Source organism: Centruroides vittatus, unplaced genomic scaffold (assembly GCF_030686945.1).
Source record: "Centruroides vittatus isolate TY-2023 unplaced genomic scaffold, ASM3068694v2 contig_1427, whole genome shotgun sequence".
Taxonomy (NCBI): domain Eukaryota; kingdom Metazoa; phylum Arthropoda; class Arachnida; order Scorpiones; family Buthidae; genus Centruroides; species Centruroides vittatus.
The window spans coordinates 1,071,370-1,092,124 of record NW_027120893.1 but is presented as its reverse complement, the minus strand read 5'-3'; the positions used below and the strand labels follow the sequence as shown (position 1 = coordinate 1,092,124).

General features: G+C 29.9%; 3 protein-coding genes across 4 annotated transcripts in view; 1 reads left to right on the top strand and 2 right to left on the bottom strand.

Moving 5' to 3' along the window:
• Positions 1-6,980: 6,980 nt before the first annotated feature.
• LOC136968304 (heat shock protein 30-like) lies at positions 6,981-7,499 on the bottom strand. The gene has a single exon (XM_067262310.1). It carries the CDS (start codon positions 7,497-7,499, stop codon positions 6,981-6,983), a length of 519 nt encoding a protein of 172 aa, XP_067118411.1.
• A 3,251-nt stretch (positions 7,500-10,750) lies between these two features.
• Positions 10,751-20,159, bottom strand: LOC136968279 (tRNA wybutosine-synthesizing protein 2 homolog). The gene is made up of 6 exons (XM_067262266.1): positions 20,058-20,159; positions 18,716-19,083; positions 18,473-18,623; positions 18,247-18,356; positions 14,289-14,446; positions 10,751-11,440 (listed from the first exon to the last, which is right to left on the bottom strand). The coding sequence occupies exons 1-6, from the start codon at positions 20,135-20,137 to the stop codon at positions 11,015-11,017; spliced, it is 1,293 nt and encodes a 430-aa protein (XP_067118367.1). The 5' UTR covers positions 20,138-20,159; the 3' UTR covers positions 10,751-11,014.
• The window catches only part of LOC136968280 (pleckstrin homology domain-containing family J member 1-like), a 32,575-nt gene continuing 31,432 nt past the window's right edge, over positions 19,613-20,755 (top strand). Inside the window, exons 1-2 of one of the 2 annotated variants that reach the window (XM_067262269.1) lie at positions 19,613-19,930; positions 20,083-20,384. In XM_067262269.1, the coding sequence (XP_067118370.1) occupies positions 20,291-20,384 (94 nt within the window). In that variant the 5' untranslated portion in view covers positions 19,613-19,930; positions 20,083-20,290. The remainder of the gene's footprint in view (positions 19,931-20,082; positions 20,385-20,755) is intronic. The other variant, XM_067262268.1, reaches the window with a different exon arrangement.

The following is a 20,755-nucleotide window of genomic DNA, read 5'->3' as shown; positions in this document are numbered from 1 at the left end:
TTGTTAAAACCTGTTTTGTCTAGTTAAAACTAGAATTTACTGCTAGTCAAAAATGAATTTTAACGGGTTTTAACAAAGACATCCAGTATAAACTAGTTTCAACTAGTTAAAACGCGTTCTAACTAAAAACAGGTTTTGACTCTAACATATATACTCTAAATACTTAAGCAAGTAGCTTTTTAATTTTGTAAGTTTATTTTACTCTAATTTTTCTCTTTGATTGAAATCCTGATTCTTGTATTTTTATTATTTCAAAGGCAAAATTAAAGCAGTATCCTTGGAATGCTAGTGTGAGACAAAGATAGTCTGATCTCTGCAAAGGGAAATGGTGCATATCTAATGGAAAAAAATGTGACACATTGTGTCACATTTTGTGTCAGCACTCAAAAAACTCGTATTCTGGAAGTTTTCAGCTTTTGGAATTTTGGATAAAGGATTTTCAACCTGTTTATTGTATATCATCTTTAATATTAAGTATAACAACAAATCCAGACTTGTATATAAATGAAAAAATGAGAAAAGTGTAAGGTGATGCTGATTGACTGCTGAATGATTTTTTATGTATTCCAGATTGTCTGGAATACATAAAAAATAATAAATATATAATTTATATTAGCAAATAAAAATAAATTTGGTTGGAGATTCTCCAAATCGTTTTTATTGAAATCAAGCTTTCGAATACAGTACAATATATGCATTAAGTCAATATATTATGTGTTAATACAAATAAATTTATTGATGTTTCTGTTAATATTTTATATATTATTAAATATACAATCAACTGGAAAAATTGCACATTAATTATCTAAATTGAAAAACAATGTTTCAGTTTATAATATAATTACTTACAGTCTATTCTTGAAGTTGACTGAGTGGTTTGAATGCGGAGTAAGAAAGATGAATTATGATAAAATGAAATTTTGAAAGTGTGCATTTTTCAAGTTGAGATTTTAGATACAATAATTTCAAAAACGTTTTTTTTATTATAGAAGTTTGTAATGATATTTCAATTTTGTGTAAAGGTTATCATTTGCAATGTTCTAGAAGTCTTCATAATATCTTCATTTTGGAATGGATTAAATGTTGCACTTGGCTCTTTCATCTTCAAATTCTTAAAGATTCAGTACTGTAAATGAAAGCTAGATCAGTGTTGTATAGTTTTTAAAAAAAACTATGAATTAATTTTTAAAATTAAATTTTAATCATCATATGCTGTGAATGAGTACAGTAAACCCTTGATTTAGCATATTATCATAAGAAGAAAAATCCGTAACTTAAAAAATCACAAAAACATCTCAAAATAAAGTTGCTTTCGATATTACTATTGCTACCTACAGTAAACTATTGATAACAGTCAGAATAGGTTAGGAGTAATGGTGGTTTCTGTTTGAATAAATCTAGAATCTTTAATGAAAAAATACTTTTATAAAAGCAATTTGCAATTTTTTAGATCAATGCACAATGCTATTGATTTTAGTAGTATCTTGCCCCTGTACATCATACTTTTCCTGTTAACAAGAGAGTCACACTGGTCATCTAACTCTGTTCTTGAGAAAATTTTTGAATTGAAATAATGTGACTTCCTGCCCAAACCAGAAGTTCATATACACTTAATCAGGCCTCTAGCCTCCTAAGCTTTCCATACCTGGTCTCGACTATCATCTAACTAGCTCTGCTCTCGAGATTAAGAAGGACAGAGAGACAGATGATGCCAGTGGAAATTTATACGTCTGCAATTTTAAAATTGCAACTCAACAACTTCAATACTACTATAGAATGAAATCTGTTTTATATATATTCATATTTAAAGTGACTATTTTTTGCAAGCCAAAGCAAGATACTTTTCATGTTTTGGGTATTTGTATATAAGACTCCACCTACACCCATCAACTACCCTGCTCTGCTTTGTACCCTGCAATCTACACCGACTGCAAGTCAACACCAGTAAGGTTGTTACATCAATCAACCCAAAATTTTCAATTTCCTACGCGTACTGTAACCAAAACAATGTAATGCCTATATATAAGTTACAAACTCATATTTAAATGTAAAAACGTTTAAAACATTGCTTTCTGATCACTACTTAGCCTAATATGATGGTTAACAAAAAGCTATATACGTGATAAGCCACATACACAGGGCTGAGCTGTAGATTTTCTCAGTATGATGCAAGTCTTTGAAATGGCACCCCTTAAATGCTGCTTATGCCACACCCCCTTACGGTGTCGCCTGATGCGGCAGCCTCTGCATCATAGCACGTCACGGCCAGAGTAGGTTCGGCATTAAGGTGATGGCGACATCTGAACGAAAGTGTGGCGGAGCTTCGTCTCGTTGGAAAATGAAGTCTTCCCAACTGTCCTCTAATGCGGTATTGGCCACTGTTGCAGCACGTCTAGATATGCGATATGAAGTAAGTTTGCTCCACAAAGAAAAAGGGATTGTACACGTTGGAAGAGGAAACAGCATAAAACACATTCAATTTAGGAGAATCACGGATGTGTTCCACCGCTCTATGAGGAGATTCTGTGTCCCAAATGCGTACGTTGTGACGATTTACCATGCCACACGTGTTGCCGCGTCACTAAAACTAGTTTCTTAGCAAACCAATCTTCCTCTAGTAGCTGTTGGAAATGCACGCAGAATTGGAAACGAAGATCGTGATATTGGTGATTCATCGCTTGCAACTGCTGCATTCGATATAGTTTCACTCGAAGACGTTTACGTAGAATACGCTATATTGTTGGTTACAAGATCTGCAATTCCAAGCTGTTTCTGGTACAAATTGACGATTGGCCTGTTCGTTTTGATGCGTGCAGGCTGCTGAAACTCGGTGTACCATGAATGAATTGTCTCGCCTGTCGGACGTCTATGTGATATTGGTTACGAAATCTTCACAACAAACTCTCATTTTACAAGATCCAAGACTCAGAAAGCTTTCTTCTTACCAATGAACGTGTTAGGCTCAAAGACTGAAAACGCTCATTGAGCGAAAAAAACGTCCACAACGCGTTGTGACTAACTCAAAAAGATCACAAAGCGAAATGAAACCTTAGGAGCTCACAAATGTTCAGAATGTCATGAATATCTGCGGAGAAAGCAACGAGAATGAAGGATTTGGTGCAAATGTTACATGCAAGCTCTGTTTAAGAAAGAACAGCATCAATGCTAAGAGAGAATATGCCAGATAGGCTACGTATAGAGTAGCCTACATCAAGCACCTACTAGTACATGTAGTTTGACCTTTAGCACTTTTAAGTAAAAAAAAAAAAAAAACAAATGTGTAGGGGAGACCGGGGCTAGTTGTCACAAGGAGCATGATGTCACAGTGCAAATATCACCTATATAATCAAAACTGAATGGTCACGTCATCGTATCTCGCCTACGGAACGGAAAACAATGCCGCTGCACTGTTTTCCGTTAATTGGCGGTTAAAAGATTTACAGCGAGTCGCGTAAATTTTGATGCATCATGTCTTGTGCTGTTTGAAAACTTGCAATTAGAAAAAGGTGAGTAACAACTGTATTTCCTATTAGATGGATCCTTTGTGTATATGTACTGTACATTACGAGCAATCGAATTTTCTATTTTGAAATTAGAAACTATGAACCTGTTTGTTAAGGAAGTTCATTTGGGGCAAATTGTCACTAAGACCGACTCATCAGAAGAGAAAGAAAAGACTTTCTGTTTGGTCTGTGGCGAGATTTTGATCTCACGAGCTATGTACAGATGTAAATCCATATTATGTTTGTCACAACTGTGACTCCGAAGACAATACGTAAAGATTCGAGTTATTTGTCTTTCGCAGAATAAATAATAGTAAATTAGTAATCTATTTTCTTTATAGAGTTGGCACGAGTAAATGTCATGATATTACGCATAATTTAAAGACCCTAAAACTAGAAATGACTAAAAACTGTGACAACTAGCCCCGGTTCTAGCTCCCCTATTTTTCTCCATACATTTTATTTCTTTGAAATTTTTTAATGTATGAAAATTAAATTTCTCGGAAAACTTGTAGAACTAATGTTGTTCGGCACTAAAAATTGTAAATAAAAATCTTTCGAGGCTAGAACCCATATATCCGAAGTGCACGTTTCGACGGTTATTACGAAAGTAAATTTGGAGAATTCTCTACTTATTGATACGAGTTATTCTGATGTTTCTGCTTGGTTATTATGTTATCGAGCGCCGAAACCCCGGTAGGACTTATGAATAACCATGGATATATGACTAAAATACCACATAACATGTCTTTTACGACTACACACCATCGCATTGATAGCTTTATACTGACAGGAATAAGGTAAAAACTAGTTTTTTCAAAATGAAAAACTAGAAACTAATAAATTATTTATACAAGAATACTGTATTTCTTTAAGACTCGATGAAAATTTCTGAAGTACTATTAAAAAAACTTTATAGAATTAATTAAGTTAGCGACTACTGTTAGAGACGTCACAAAGGCGTGTTTAGGCCACCGATATTTTGATTGGTTCCCACTCTGTCGCCAGGGTCCGAATTCGGATCACGGAGGAGATTGATATTCCTCCACCCCGACGGCAGTCCCAACTCTCCCCGAAGTGTTTAATTACAATATCCTCGAACGATAGCCCACAATTACGGGAAAGATGTGTTTTTCTTTCTGTTCAGAGAGGATATAGCTGTTTGTAGAGGGTTTCAAGGTGGAACTTGACGCAATAAAGTACTCTCCCTCTTGTGTTCCTTGTTTATATCGAAGTATGATGTCGGAATCCACCGTACACATTATTTTCCTTTCCATTTTAACTCGTCTAAAACATCTTATTTTCCTTTTCGGGCCTTTGGTAACAAAGAAAGTTTTGAACATCAACTCTCTTCCTTCGACAATTTTAAGTGCGGGTTTGGACTTCACAGGGCTTCACGCCTTTTAAAAATGTCTCTCGATTGGAATGCGACATTTAAAAGCATCCGTTTTTTGGCTTTCTGTTAGTAATGGGCAAAGTAGTTATTTGTAAATAACTGACAATTTGTTGTCATTTTTCAATAACGATAACTATACTAGTATTGTTACAATTAACTGGTTGTTTTGAAGCCATTGATCGATGGTTTCGTCTAATCATCGGCGATGGATTAATAATAAAAGTGTTAAAAGCAGCGGGCATATAGCTTTAGTTAGCATTTCTGTTCTATCACCAGAAATATTTCCTCAATTTAAAAATGAGCAAATACCTATTAAATGTTTTCTCTGTTCATTCGTCTTGATTACGTCTGGCCATAATCTAGCTTTTCATTTTTCTAATTTTTAACTCTCCGCCCAGTGGACACTAAGAGGACCTTTTTTTAAATCTGTTCATCATGAGTTTGACCGCAATATGGGCAGTGGGTTTGTGAGGAACGTGAGATAAATTTGTTCATCCACTTTAAAGCTTAATAGCGAGGTTGAGGCCGTTTGGAACGTCTAGCATGATTCCACTGACGTTCTAAACTCCATTGTCAAACTTCTAGGCTTACAGGAAGGCGGCGCTGAACGTCCGACGTACACGTTTTCGCGTTGCAAACTTCAGCCTCAACCTAGCTAATAACTCTTGCCTTTTGTTTAAAATTTCTGAAATTTTACGGGGAGGTTTGTGTATTAGGGGATTAATTCTAGTAAATTTTGTTTAAAGGTCGAGACCATTAATTAACCAAAATTTACTAGAATTAATCAGAGATAGGTGGAGAGTTAGAGGAGGTTGTGTCATATCATATAAAATTGTTGGTGACTGTTACGTCGTACCAAAAGTCAAGTTGATTGGTGAGTAATTGTGATGTCACTTCGAAAAGTCATATCTCGAGTAGGGTTGGACTTAATGAAGATTTTACTCGTTCTCGTTATTAGCATTTACAAATTTTTATAAAACTCATCTCTACCCTGAAAAGCATTTTGCCATTTTATAATAATTAATTATAAAAAAGTTTTTAAAATAAAATATTGTAACAGAAGGCTCCACATGCAATTTTAAATGTTACTCAGCTGGTTATTAGTATTGGATTTTATTATTGGGAAGTGCTAGATTTTTCTACCATTCGTTTATTCTGACTTTTCTCCAGTTGTTAGCGTACTTAGCCCTATATAATAACGCATAGGGCCTATGTGACGTAGTTCATACCGGCTGTTATATTTTATCTTTTTTTTTTTTTTTTTTTCGAAATAACAGGTTGTTGAATAATAACTATTAGCCTAATCACTACTTTCTGCTATGAGAAGTGTTAGTATGATATGATGCTATGACGCTTCTTCCCGCACCAGCTATTTTCGATACGCATACGCTTGCCAACACTGGGCATTTTTCGTGCGATTTTAACATTATAACCAATTGTATATAGAATGCAATGCCAGACTTTACCCGTGTATTGTTTTGTTAAAGATATTGTATTGAATTTTTGAGATACCATAAATATAATTTTTCTTATATTACTGTATCGAGTACATACTCAAAAAAATTTTGTTGCGAGATACGAACGTTCTGTGAAGTTTGAGTAGGCCCTTTAAGTTAAAAGCTAAAAGACGTTCTACTTAAAACAATTTAATATTTAATGTATATAAACAACATAGAATTACAAATATAGACAATAAAATCAATGTTGATCCAAGTAAGCTCGAAGAATGTTTATGGAATAGCCTAATAAGCCTATATCTAAACTTCCGTTTGATTATTAATGCTCAGGAGAAAAATGTCATGAAAACTTTTACGAGGTCAAGAAGAATCAAAGAAAACAAAATCTATATATAGAGCCTATATGATTATAACAATAAAGCAACAAACATTTTAATTCGATTTTATATAGCCTACTGCTATATATATATAGTAATAGAAATAAAGTAGTAGATTAAAACATATAATATATTAAACTATATATAATATATATTAAACTAGATATATAATTTTCAATTGCAGATGTGTGTACGGTGCTGTACCTACATTTTGTATCAGAATAGCGTAAATCGATACCTCCTAAGGTCAGCATTCGGAATTAACATCTTTCTTTTCGCATTTCGACTTTTTTAAATTATCCTTTTCAACTGTGATGTGTATTGATCTTTCTTTATATAAAGGAGAAACTCGAATCCTTAATAATCCGTCTTGCGTTAATTCCGAGGAAACAGATTCGGGATCAGCATCTTCCGGAAGTTGGAAAACACGTCGAAATTCTCTATATGAGTAATTTTTCTTCCTTTCGTGTTTTTCTTCGTGCTTTCCGGTAATTTCTATCTGTCGTCCTTTCATCTTTATTTTCAATTCCTTCGGTTCGTAATGTTTTGTTTCGTCCAGCTCTAGTATAACTTTACTTTCAATACATTTTCGTTTCAGTGAAATTTTATTCACGTCATCTTCAGAATATCGAGAGGAAAGATTCTCTAATTCGAAGAACAATTCGTTCTGAAGATCGGCTAACAAATCGCTGAAAGGATAACAACGTTTAAAACATTTGTGACGTAGTACGTTGTTATTTTTTCCCCATAAAGAAAGTAAAGCCATGGTTAAAAGTATTCACTAAATTCTGCGTTTAATGCCGACGTTTCAATTGTTTAAGAATTTGTGTATATACTGTTCTATTTATTCTAGAAAGAGCTATTAATTTCAGCTTGCCAGCTGATTACGACGTCATATCATATAAAATTGTTGGTAACTGTTACGTCATACCAAAAGTCAAGTTGATTGGTGAGTAATTGTGATGTCATTTCGAAAAGTCATAAATACATATACGATTTGAATTATCAATACAGCTGTATAACTTTTTCATTTTAGAATTGCGGTATATTATTTATTTCTGATAAATATTATTCTGGTTTTATAAAACTTAATGATAATCGATTAATTTATTATTACATCTATGATAAAAAGGAAACTATTTTGAATTTTTCATTTCATTTATTTCTTATATTATACCAATTAAAATATATAATTTGCCTGGAGTCAAATATTCAACATATTAAATTTAGCAATTTAAAACTTAAAGTATATATTTTGCATAAGTATATAAAATATCAGATACATATTGAAAATTACAATCAGATCAGATCGTTGGAGTCTGCCAAATTATTGTATTCTGCTATTAAGTGCGAATTCACAGTAGAGATCAGCTATTAATTACAAATAAATTTGTTATAGGATCATTTTGTTTTATTATAAATAAAATTTTATCATAATTGTCAAATTAAAATTATATTACCCTTATTTCTCCTTTATAGGCAAATTATTGCTATTAATTTTTAAGTTAACTTGATTAAAGAAGACTACTTTATTATTATTATTATATTTTTGGTCAATTAAATGTTTAAAAAAAATTTTTCTCCAACATTAAAAATACAAGTTACAATGTGAATCCAATAGTTACAAGAGTTTTAGATTGTCTATTTTGCTTCATAAAGTTTAATAATTGTTCATATTAGTTCATTTTTTTAAAGTTTTTATTGGTAATAAATTAAAAATTATGTTTTTTCTTTAATTCTTTTGATCCAGATAACCTTCTAAAGTAACATAGTTTCTACTACTAATCATTTCTATTATAAGTACTTTCTAGTTATTGCTCTAAAGCTTTTTAAATTTATAAATATATTTAGATTCTAAAACATCATTAGATTCAATAATTGATACCATAGTATAAATTGGTGATGAACCTTTTCTGGATTTGGGCCACATGCATTTTTTCTTAGGGTTGCAGGCTTTAAGTCTGCTGAGTACCAACATATTCCACAATCACTAGTACACTAGATCCTGAAATAATATATGCTAATGATACGAAAACTAGTAATATATATTACTTTTAGTTTATTCTCATTTTTTCACTGGTTGAGTTTAGTTTGAATGCTCATCATCACAAATATCAGCGTAATAAGGGTTACATAATGGCATAAGACAGAGAATAGGAAATTAATTTATGTTGCTAGAGCCGTATGGGCCACATGTTAGGACCTCATGCAGCCTGCAGGTTGTTTATCACTGCCATAAATAATAATAGTAAAACATCTACTTTAAGGAAATCAAAATTTTGTTAAAAATATTTATAATCCTTTATTTAATTATTGTCAACTTATAAAATATTTTTGAGCTACAATTTGAAAAAATTGGACTTATAAATTCCCACCGTCATCTGTTTGCCTTTCCTTAATCTCGAGAATGGAATTACGTAGATGAAAGATAAGAGCGGATATGGAAACCATAGGGGAAGGAGGTCCTGATTAACTATATATGAACTTCTGATTTAAACTGGAAGTCGTGGTATTTTAATTCAAAAATTTCCCCTGAAAAGTATTAGATGACTGGCACAACTCTATTGTTAAAGGAAAAGTATGATGTACAGGGGCAAGTCATTAGTAATTTGAGGTGAGGGCATATATTTTAAATAAATAAATTAAAAATTGCAGCTCGGCATTGTGATGATGTCACAATAAATAATTGCTCATTTAAAATGACTTTAATATTTAAAAATTTTAAAAATGTTTTTTAAACAATTTTTTAAGTAATGTTCTTTTCATTATAAACAGACATTATTGTTTAAAAATAACAATTGTTTGTATTTTTACATATTAAATTTATACAGGAAATCTTCGTTAGTTTAAAATTCAAGGAACCAAATAATTGCAACTTTGAATTAGAGATTTACTTATTCTCCAATGCCACATAATTGATGTAATTTATTAAGGAAATGGAATACAGCTACATATACAGAATGCTATTTTGTTAATTAATAATAATAAATAAACTGCAGGTAAACAGTATGTCCAATTGGAACCTCACAGGTCTCCAGATAGTTTTTTTTTATAAAACCTATCTGGAGACTTGGCTTACCTGGAGGATTCTGCCTTACTTTTTATAAGTAAGGCAGAATTCCTTGAAATGTAGCCCAAATAGTAGTAAATCACCCAAATGTAGTAGCCTAGAGCCTACAAATATCTTAATCTGCTACTTGTAGCCCAAGCTTGCAATCCTGATAATCAGTCATATTTTGAGATAAGAGGAAAAAAGGGTAAGATTATACTAAAAATCTGTTACTGTAAAAGCAAATCCATATTGATCAAATTAGAGTTGTTCTTGATCTATTGTTCTCTTATAGTATGGAGCACTTCAATCTAAATGAATAAGTTTACACACATCACAGTTCAGATAGAATTTTCACTTTGAATTTTGAAGTAATTGTATTTTAAACTAACCAAATTCCCTTACATGTAAAACTCTATATCCTGGACTGGGACAAAAGTATAGTTATGAACTAACAGGAATTCAAACTACCCGAGTTCAAATTAACAAAGATTTTCTGTATTTTTAATGAAGATAAGAAAATGGACAACGATTTTACATATTTCAGATAGTTTGTCCCCATCACACATTTGTAATACACATTTATAGTAATAATAATGTAGAATTTTACTTAAGGTTACAGATTAAAAATTTAAATCCTTAACATTTAATTTTTGTTAAATAATGGTGCATAATATAAATGATATTTAATTTAATAATTAACAAAATTTTATAACTCATTATCTGAAAATTTTGTCACTAAATTGTATGTTGCATTAAAAATTTTATAATCTGTTAAAATATTTTTTTTAATTTTAAAATTACAGATATTCATACATAATCAAATAATTTCATTTCATTGTAAAATTTATTACTCAATAATCTTTAGTTAAGTAAATAAATAATAAAAGTTTATAGTTTTAAAATGTAATACTGCTTTAATAAAGAGATTTGTTTAAAACTAGAATAATATATATTGTACACAATTTAATATGAATACACAAACTATGCATTTATCTTATAGTAGATTAACATTTTCATTTGCTTCTCTCTCTAAATTTAATTTCCATATTACTCATTTACAATATTCATCGTTTTTATATTACTTCATTTTATTTTGTTTTATTATTTAAATCATCTTATAAAAGTTAAATTTGTTTAAAAACTTTTAATACATAAAAACATAAATACATTATGTACAAATTTACATGTGTGTTGAATTCATTAGCAATTGTATTTTTATCACAGAAAATTTATTCTGAAGGTTTACATTCAATATCAATTACAACATGATCAATGTGAGGAGCATAGGATTTAACATGTTCCACATGAAGTATTGTTACATTCCATGGTTTATTATAAATTTGAAATAATAATGTGTTTATTTTTTCTGCTGTTTTTGTTGCCCAATTTTTCCATTCGGCTTGTAATAATTTTGTTCCTTTGGATTTTATTTTGTCACCTTTACTAAAATTTGTTATGTTGTCATTTTCATTTATAAATTTCAAATCAAATGAAGAATCTAGATTTTTAGTTCTTGCTGTTTTGGTTTCTACATTAGAATGGATATGCAGAAATCCTCCAGTAGATCTAAGTGCAAGGCATGCAGTTTTATATCCAGGTTCAGATGAAGGAAGAAGACCAAGATTTATTCGATCTGCTATTCCAACTGGACACACCTATAAATATTGTAAATGTAATTATTTTATAAAAAGAAAATAAATAAAATATAAAACATGTTTTTAAAATTATATTTATTAAAATATATATAATTATCTTTTTTGAACCAATCATTACATGATTAATTGGTTGAAAAAGTATTGAATAAAGTGAAATTGCATAAAAATTTTTACACAGTAAAATAGAGATGCATTTTCAAAATTAAAAGTAACTATGTAAATTTAGAAAGAAATATATATTTTTCCAATTAGTATGTCTGTAACTACCATTAAACCTTGCTTTGTGGACGCTTCAGTTATGTGACCATCTTGCTTACGTATTCACTCCTGAAATTTCTCTATATAGCTGCATAAGTTCTAATATAACTAGCCATAACTATAAACTAGGACATCATGCAACTTTTGTCATATTGGAATAGAATTGAGACATAGGATTTCTGCATTGTAAACTTGACAAATTTAATTTGTTGAATGTAAATAAAGATTTATTAAATTAAATTAAAATTAAATTTATCTCTAAAATTTAGTAAGAAGAAAGACAATTTTTTGTTCAGTTATTTTATACAAAACCTGATTGCATTTTGTAAAAATATAACTATGTAAACCAGTGATGATTGGTTATAATAGTGATAATACATTACCCTGTAGGAGAGTGTGAATTTCTGTATATTGCAAAGGATGTACAGTATTATGTGAATATATTTGTGTGTTGATTTAATTTTGTGTTTGTTATTTGAAATCATATTACAATGAAAATACGTAATACTAAGATCATCATACTGAGAGATAATTTTTACATATACAGGGTGTTTGGAAATTCCCGTTACAAACTTCTAGGACTTGTAGAGGAGAGTGAGTACATAATATTTTGATTAGGAACCCATGTCCAGAAATGTACCATTTCCGTTCTACGACGATTTCAATTCAGATGTTTAACTCTTCCACTTCTGCTTGAGGAATGTGAATTAGCCGTGATGCAGTGCAATTATTAGGTAACTATTTGAAAGGAAACATAACGAAGCATCCATTTATCACTTAAGCATATTTGTTTTTATTAACACTTAAACTTTACGTGTTTACATTATTCCAGAACAAAAAAAGAACCCAGCATACTATACATACAGAACAGTACTGATGCATTACAACAGCAGCTCGATGTGGCGACCACCAACGTTCTTACAGACATTGTACCTACAAAGCATGTTCTGGTACACTCAGACTTTTCTCTTTCCCTCAGCAGAAGTGGAAGAGTTAAACATCTGAATTCAAACCATCGTAGAACGGAAACAGTACATTTCCAGACTTGGGCTCCTAATCAAAATATTATGTACTCACTCCCTTCTACAAGTCCTAGAAGTTTATAATGGGAATTTCCAAACACTCTGTATAATTATTTTAAATATAAACAGAATGTACTTAATTAATCATACATGTTTACAGCTAAATATCAAACTCTAATAAAATATTTTAATATTTAATTAATGGTAATTAAACTATTAATACCAAACATTTAATAATTTGCTGAAAAATGTCACTGATATTAAAATGTAGGCTGGTATATTTCAATGAATTATTAATACTCTGTCATTCAAATGCCAATTAACAGGTTATATATATTTAAAAAATTATATATTTATATTTCGAAGGACTTAATATATACAGAATGATAGCAAAAGTCTTTTTCCAGACAAATATTCCAAAAATAAATAATACAACCATTGTAAACTTGTTGCCATTATATGCTAAATTAAAGGAATGCTTAATAATGTTGATACCCACCTACCCTCTGTTCTTAATTCACAGAGATGGACTCTCTGTCCCTAATGGAAACAGGACATCAATGTCAATTAAAAAAATTGAAGAGAATGAGAAAATATGCAATTTTAGCTTTTCTTCTATTTTGAAATATTGAATAGGACCCCAGTACAAACTGTAAAAAATTTCTCCCACATGCACCACTGCATAACAAGGATACAATGTGAGAGAGACTAAATTTAACATTCACATAGCTATAGACAGGAACAAATAATCTAGTTGAGTGGAAAATATCAAAATCCGATTAAATGAAAAAGAAGAAAACAGAATGATACAAAGAAACATAGATTGATGTTTATACACACCTTTTATTTTACAAACTCAAAATAACCCACCACTTGCAAACAGAACTCTGCATTCATAATATACCATTCATTATGATAGTTCAAGTAGGAATGTAAACTTAAAGAAATTTACATGTCAGTGGGATTTTACATTCCTTTCAAATGGGATCATTATGCCTGTTTGGCACAGAGTGGTGCTGGCTTAGTGTGGAGTACACCAAATTGTTACCAGGGCTGCCAAGAGCTTGTATGGAATAGAGGGAGTAGAGCAGGACTACTGTCTCTTAGTGGGCCTCTTTTTGCCAGTTTTTTCAGAACAAATAAAATATGTAGTGTGTTTCTTTATTAATAAAAAGCAGTCTTAAAGATTTAATTTATAGGGATAGGAACCACTACATGTCCTAAATTTTCTCTAAGCCTGGGGAAAAATCCTTAGTTTCCCATCCCTCTCGACAGCCCTGACCATCACCACTCTACACCAAACAAGAACACAAATCCAATATATGTATCAAACCCTTTTATACTCAAGGCAAGGAAAAAATAAAAACATTTGATTCATGTAACTAATTTGATCTTTGTTCTTATTTGAAATGCCATATCAGTGAGAAGACCATTTTGTAAAGCACTTGAACATTTGAAAAAAATGGCATAGTATTTTAATATATTATTAAATTTGAGAAATAAATTTATTATTCAAATAAAAACTAAATAAAATTATACTGTAATAATAAATGAATATAAATACAAACTTTTCTATTATCTCCAAAATGAATAACACATCTTTCATCAACATGATTCAAAAGAACATTTTTTCTTAAAGCTTCTACTGCATCGGGATTCCATTCACATGCATGTACTTTAGCAGCATTAGTATGGACAAGATAAGGAAGGGTAAAATAACCAATTCCTATAAAAATAATATTTTAATATTAAAATAATTTGAAAATTCTATAAATATGAATATAATAATAAAACTTTCCAAAATCCAAATATCTGTATTTAACAAATGTTTTTCAAAATTTAAATTAACCAAAACATTTTTAAGATGTCCGTAAAAAAAATCTGTGGAATTCAAATAAATATAAAATTAACACATTATACTTTCAAGTTTTATTGGGTTTCAATTTCAAAAACTGTAGACCTATAAATTCCCACTGTCACTTTCTGTCTGTCTTCATCTCAAGAACGGTGTTAGATAGATGAAAGTCAAGACCAGATATGAAAATCTTAGGGACAGGAGGCCCCGAATTAACTACATAAGAATTTTTAAAAAATTCAGTAAAGCAGACAATACATAAGTGTCTTCATATGTTGTCCCATTGCACACACGTGAGGAAAATTAACAGCTTCACAGACAAATAAATTTTTTTATTTGTCCATGGAAATGTTAATAGTAAGTAAATTTTTATCAAATTTATTTGTTATTTTTTAATTGTGCCATCACCAGAGGGATATTTTTAATGTTTTACATATTGAGGCAGATGAGTAGCCTCAAATGGATGATTAACTCTGCCATAGAACTGTTAATTTTCCTCATGTGCATACAAAGGGAATTTTCCTCAAAGAAAAATTCCCCTACAAAGGGAAAGGGAAGGGATGGGAAAGGGTACAATTTTCCTCATGTGCATACAATGTAAGAAGACACTTATGTATTGTCTGCTTTACTGAATTTTTTTAAAATTTTGTAAATTTTAAAAATGTATTTGTCTTGGGAATTTTTATCAACTATATAAGAACTTATGCTTTGGTAAGGAAATCATGTTATTTCAATTCAAAAATTTTCTCCTGAATGGAGTTAGACACATGACTGGCATGACTTCATTGTTAACAGGAAAATTATGATGTACAGGGGCAAGACACTAGTAACTTAAATGCATTGTGACAAAAAATTGCAGCCCAGTTTTGTGATAATGTCACAATAAATAATTGCTCATTAGGTTCCAGAAGTTAACAAAAATATACTATTCTTTTTCATTACTAAGAGAAATATGTTTATTAAAGCAGTCAAAATTTATTTCCAATCAATAATTAACTAACAATCACAATTAAAAATACTGTATTATGCATTAATATTAATTTTACTTAAATGAGAAAGTTTTTTTTTTTTACAAAGTATCATCATCATCTGAGCTTTTTCGTTGATCTTTATCAAAAATATCAGCAAAGTCTTCATTTTTTATTTTTATTTTTACCATAAAAATCTTTTATGCATGACAAACTAAAAAGTAAATATATGTTATTAATTGAAGATTTGTTCTAGCAGTTTGCATTTTTCAATTGAGGACCAAGCAATTTATTTTCCAGAATTTATATTCAAATACTGAATTAGTATCTTCATACTTGAATTGTTGGGAACAGTTCAAGTATCAAGATACCACTGTATTTCATCATTTTTATGGATGATTACTTATCAACAGTTAAAAGAAGTTTAATGACACTTACCTAAAATGTTTAAATAAACTTTACTAAATACAAAGATTAATGTATAAACATGATACACTTCAGTGTCAAACCATACTGGTGGCACTCCAAAAGGGAATTCAATTGTAGACATTCCTTGTGCCAAAATTATTTTCCATTTAGAAGCATGAAGAAATATCTCCATGCAGTTTCCATGGAATATGAAAGAAATTATTATTTTGTCATGTCAGTGCATTCACATCCGTATGCAAAAATCCCTCTTACCACCATCAGAATTAGAAATAATAAAAAAGGATTGTATTTATATAAGCCTCTCCATCCCATATCTTGGATCTGTGTCCTTACACATTACCAGAAGATTTCAAAAATCAGGATTTAACCTCCAATAAAACCAAAGCTACCCTTATGCAGAATACTGCATAATGACAGGGACAAATTAACTATGTTAGAAAATTCCTTTGCAACAACAAAACAATGATGAAAAAGTGATATATATTGGAACCACAAGTAGAAAATTGCAAAGCCAAATATTAAAACATCAAGAAAACATTTGTAAAAATAAAATTTCCACAGATCTATCTAGAAAAATTCTCAATCATTACTTTACACCCTTATGGAATGACTCTTCCATCCTTGTATAAAGTGAGGACTTCAACTGTTTATTCATCTGGGAAACATTATTTATTGAGAAATTAGATCTGTGTAATAGGCCCACTCTAGCGCTCCCAAAAATCTGGGTTTCACTATTTAATAATCTAACAAATTAAATCAAAGCTGCCAATAATTTTTAATTATAGTTTGACCATTAATTAAATGTGCAAGTTTAATAGTGCATCATTTAAATTTAACACATAGATTTCAATTACTACAAATTAACGTTAATATTAAAATTTATGTCAACATTCTAAAATTTGTTTTGTTTTGCCTGAAGAAGATATTCTATACACCTAAAGTGCTTGCGAGATATTGTGTGTTTATTTTCGTGCTTTACTCATCAAAACTTTGTTAATTTAATAATCTTAAACTTTTATCTGATAAAAATCTGTTGTGACAGAATAATAATTTCTTTCATACTCCATGGAAGCTGCAAGGAGATATTTCTTTGCACTTCTAAATGCAGAAGAACATTGGCACAAGGAACATATACAATTGAATTTTCTTTTGGAATGTTGCCAGCATGGTTTGACACTGAAGTGTACCACATTACATTACAAATTGCTTCCAAGGTGTATAGGTATGTTAATGTATAAAAACAAAACACAGTGACAATCTTAAAAGTTAAAGCCCTGAAAGCAATGACAATGACACCTGGTTGGAAAGCTAGAACAAACGAAAAAATTGTACTATCAGTTTTCATTAAAGTAAACCTGGTGAAAAGCACAAAGCAGATTGAAAATTTCAATATTCTAAAATCCATGGGCAAATTTAAGACAGCATGAATGAATATTTGAATAAAAAAACATATTGAATAAAGGAGTTTACAATTAAAAGTTGTGGAATTTTGTACAGAGGATTTCTCAAAATCTCAAACGTATTAGAGTGAAACTGGAAATTGTGTTGTACAAAGGATATCTCCAATTTCCAAACCATGTAGACGTACCGTGTTATATGAGGGATACCTGTATATAGTTTGTTGGATTTTCTTTTTTATTTATGTTATACAAAATCCATAATAGTCATTTCATATGGTCATTTCTTTTACCCATTAATCAATAAATATTCATATTATTTATAAAAGTAACATAATGTACTGATAAAAATAATCTTAACCACAATATTTTTCAATGTTTTCTATTTGTGAAATGATATAAATATTTAAAATATTGAAATAAACATTAAAAAACTTATCAGAAAGCCATACACACGTATAAAATTTTTGCAAGCAGTTAAATTATATCTAAAAGCATTTCATAACACCACACACACACATCTACTTGATATATTATTTGAATTCAGATACACAGAAAAATCATAGCAACAATACATAAATATAATTCATAACAAAAGGAAGTAACTTCAGAAATTCTGAGGACATAAATACACTCTGATATATTTCTAAAATATAAAATATTCATTAATGAATATTGTATAATCCTACTCAATTTAAGTAATATTTGAAAACAATTATATAAAGCATTATGTATAATTTAATATTATATATAATGCTTTAATGTTTTTTTTCTGATGAAAGCAATTTGAAAGTAGTAAGCACACTTCTAGTCTGTAATGCCTGATAAACTTTATGTTTTTATTTAATAATAAATTAATAAATACATAATCTTTTACCTGCATACATATCAATGACAGTTTCATTACTACAATCAAATTCAGAAATTCTTAATTTTTCAGTAATATTTCCTGCACTAAACATGCATTTTGTAACATCATAAGTATATCTGAAATAAAAAATTTTAAACTATTTCATAAAATATTTATATCTATTAATTTAATTATCTGTTTGAAGTATTTTAAGTAAATAAAATCGCACTAAAAAAATCTTTAAAGAACTTACTTAATTCCATTTTCTTGACAAGTTATCCAACCATCCTTGCCTAGTAATAATTCAACACGAGGGGATCTAAAATTATCTGGTTTTATAGAATTTTTCCTTGCAACCTTTTTACATTTTAATATGTTTGCCACAGTCTCCCATAAATTAGGACCTTTTGAATAAACATCACATTTGTAATTAAATAAAATAAACTAAATTAAATTAAAATTTTCCGTTAGGTTTAAGAAGTTCATTTCCACTTACACTTATTCCATTCAGATTTTAAAAAAGACATTGGTGGTAATAAAATTAAATCACCATGCTTTTCCCAGTGATTTGGAATATCTTCTTTACAAGATTCATCCCAAAGATTATTTTTCTGCATTAAAATTTTCAAATTTTCAAGCAAACACCGATATGGTGATTTTACTTCTCTTTTTTTAAGTTCCATTTGTGGTGTATTTGAAAGTTTAACTGAAATGCCGTTAACTTTCGGTATTTCGTCTGATACATCAACCAGTTTATTTAATTCACGAGTAAATTCCGTAGTAGTTGCAGCAATTAAACATTCGTCGACATTTACTTTTTTTATAATTAAATTCTTTTTTAATACTGTCTGTTTAAGGTAATCTCTGTAATTAAATAATTAATTTTTAAAAACTTTTAAAAAAATTTTGCTATTATAAATGTATAAATTTTGATTAATGTAATTCTATTGTCATGTAGTGACATGAAAAACAGTTCTATCATTCAAACATATTCCAATCTTTTAAACATTTAAAAAGGTGTTCGATACGAAAATTTGTGGTACAGTACATCAGCATCTGGTACGTCGAATGGCCTTGCTAAGGCACGTTCAACGTACCAGATGCCCGATGTACCACAAAATTTTGTATCAAACACCTTTTTAAATGTTCAAAGGATGTAGTAAACAGCAATAGGATTACATTAATCAAAATTTTACTTTCACTACATCTTTCTACCAAGTTATTTTACTTCTATGGGTTTGTAAAAGGTTTTATTCTGATAGAAGTATAAATTCATCATTTTATGTTAACATCCATTACATAGACTAATTGATGCAAAAAACATTATTATAATATTCAAAAGACAACAACAATATTACATTATAATAATAATGAAAAGACTTTGTGAGGGATGACAACTAATATGACATCATTTATGAGTTGGGCTTTGTCATAATGTGATAATGAATGACATGGGAGGGGGAGTTAAAATATGGAAGTCGGTGTGATATCATTTATGGATGACCCATACATTAAAACAAACTAAAAAATAAATGACAGCATTTTGATATTGCTGAGTAAAAATGTCAATTCGCCCATAATTTCTTACTCTTGGAATGGAAAACTCTCCCAGAATCAACTCAAGAGTTGGCAAGCTTACATATATATAGTAACACCTAATAATCAGTGCGAAGTTCGAATCTGTTTAAACCTGAATTCTCGTTTTACAAAGGTAAAATTGTCAACATACATCCACGTGCAACCTTTTGTTTTATGTAAATCTTAAATATCTGTAATTTAAATTAAGCTTACATATATAAATAATTCTCATATTAGTTTAGAAATTCAATAATTATTACCTAACTTTTTGCATATCTTGTGCAGATACAATAATTCCATAAAAATTTCCTTTTGCATTCCTGGCTACGGAAGCTGCCATTTTGGATCATAACACCATCTGGTGAACGAATGCAAAAGTAATAACAAAATGGCGTCACACTAGTAAGAGATGTTTATAATTTTTAACTAGAAAACGTGCACGTTAGATATATGCTGTTATTTTCATTGGTTATGAAGAAGTTGAATACTCGAAATGAGGTATAACGAGAAAGAATTAATAGGATTAGCCAATGGTAATGCAGATAAGGAAGGAAGACTTCATCATAGATGTCCAGGATTCAGAGAAAGTAGGATGACTTTACACCGGTTATTTAATTTGTATTTATTATAAAAACTATTAATTAATTTTTAAATAATTAAGTTGGAGATATCTTTAGCTACATTTGACTCTTACTTTGAATTATAAACTTATTAAGCTAATTAAATGGTTCCTGTTTCATTTAGGCAAGCTTACAAACTTTCTTATTCAGTTTATATGAATGTTCAGCAACAAGGGATATATCTAAATTGCTCCACTTTACAGCATGTATACATATTTGTTTTCCTCTATTATTTGTATTTATATTAAACATATGTGTTTATTTTTGTTAAGTAATAAATTGGAATATATATACAGGGTGTATCAGTACAGTGGTTACAAACTTTCAGGAGAGATAGA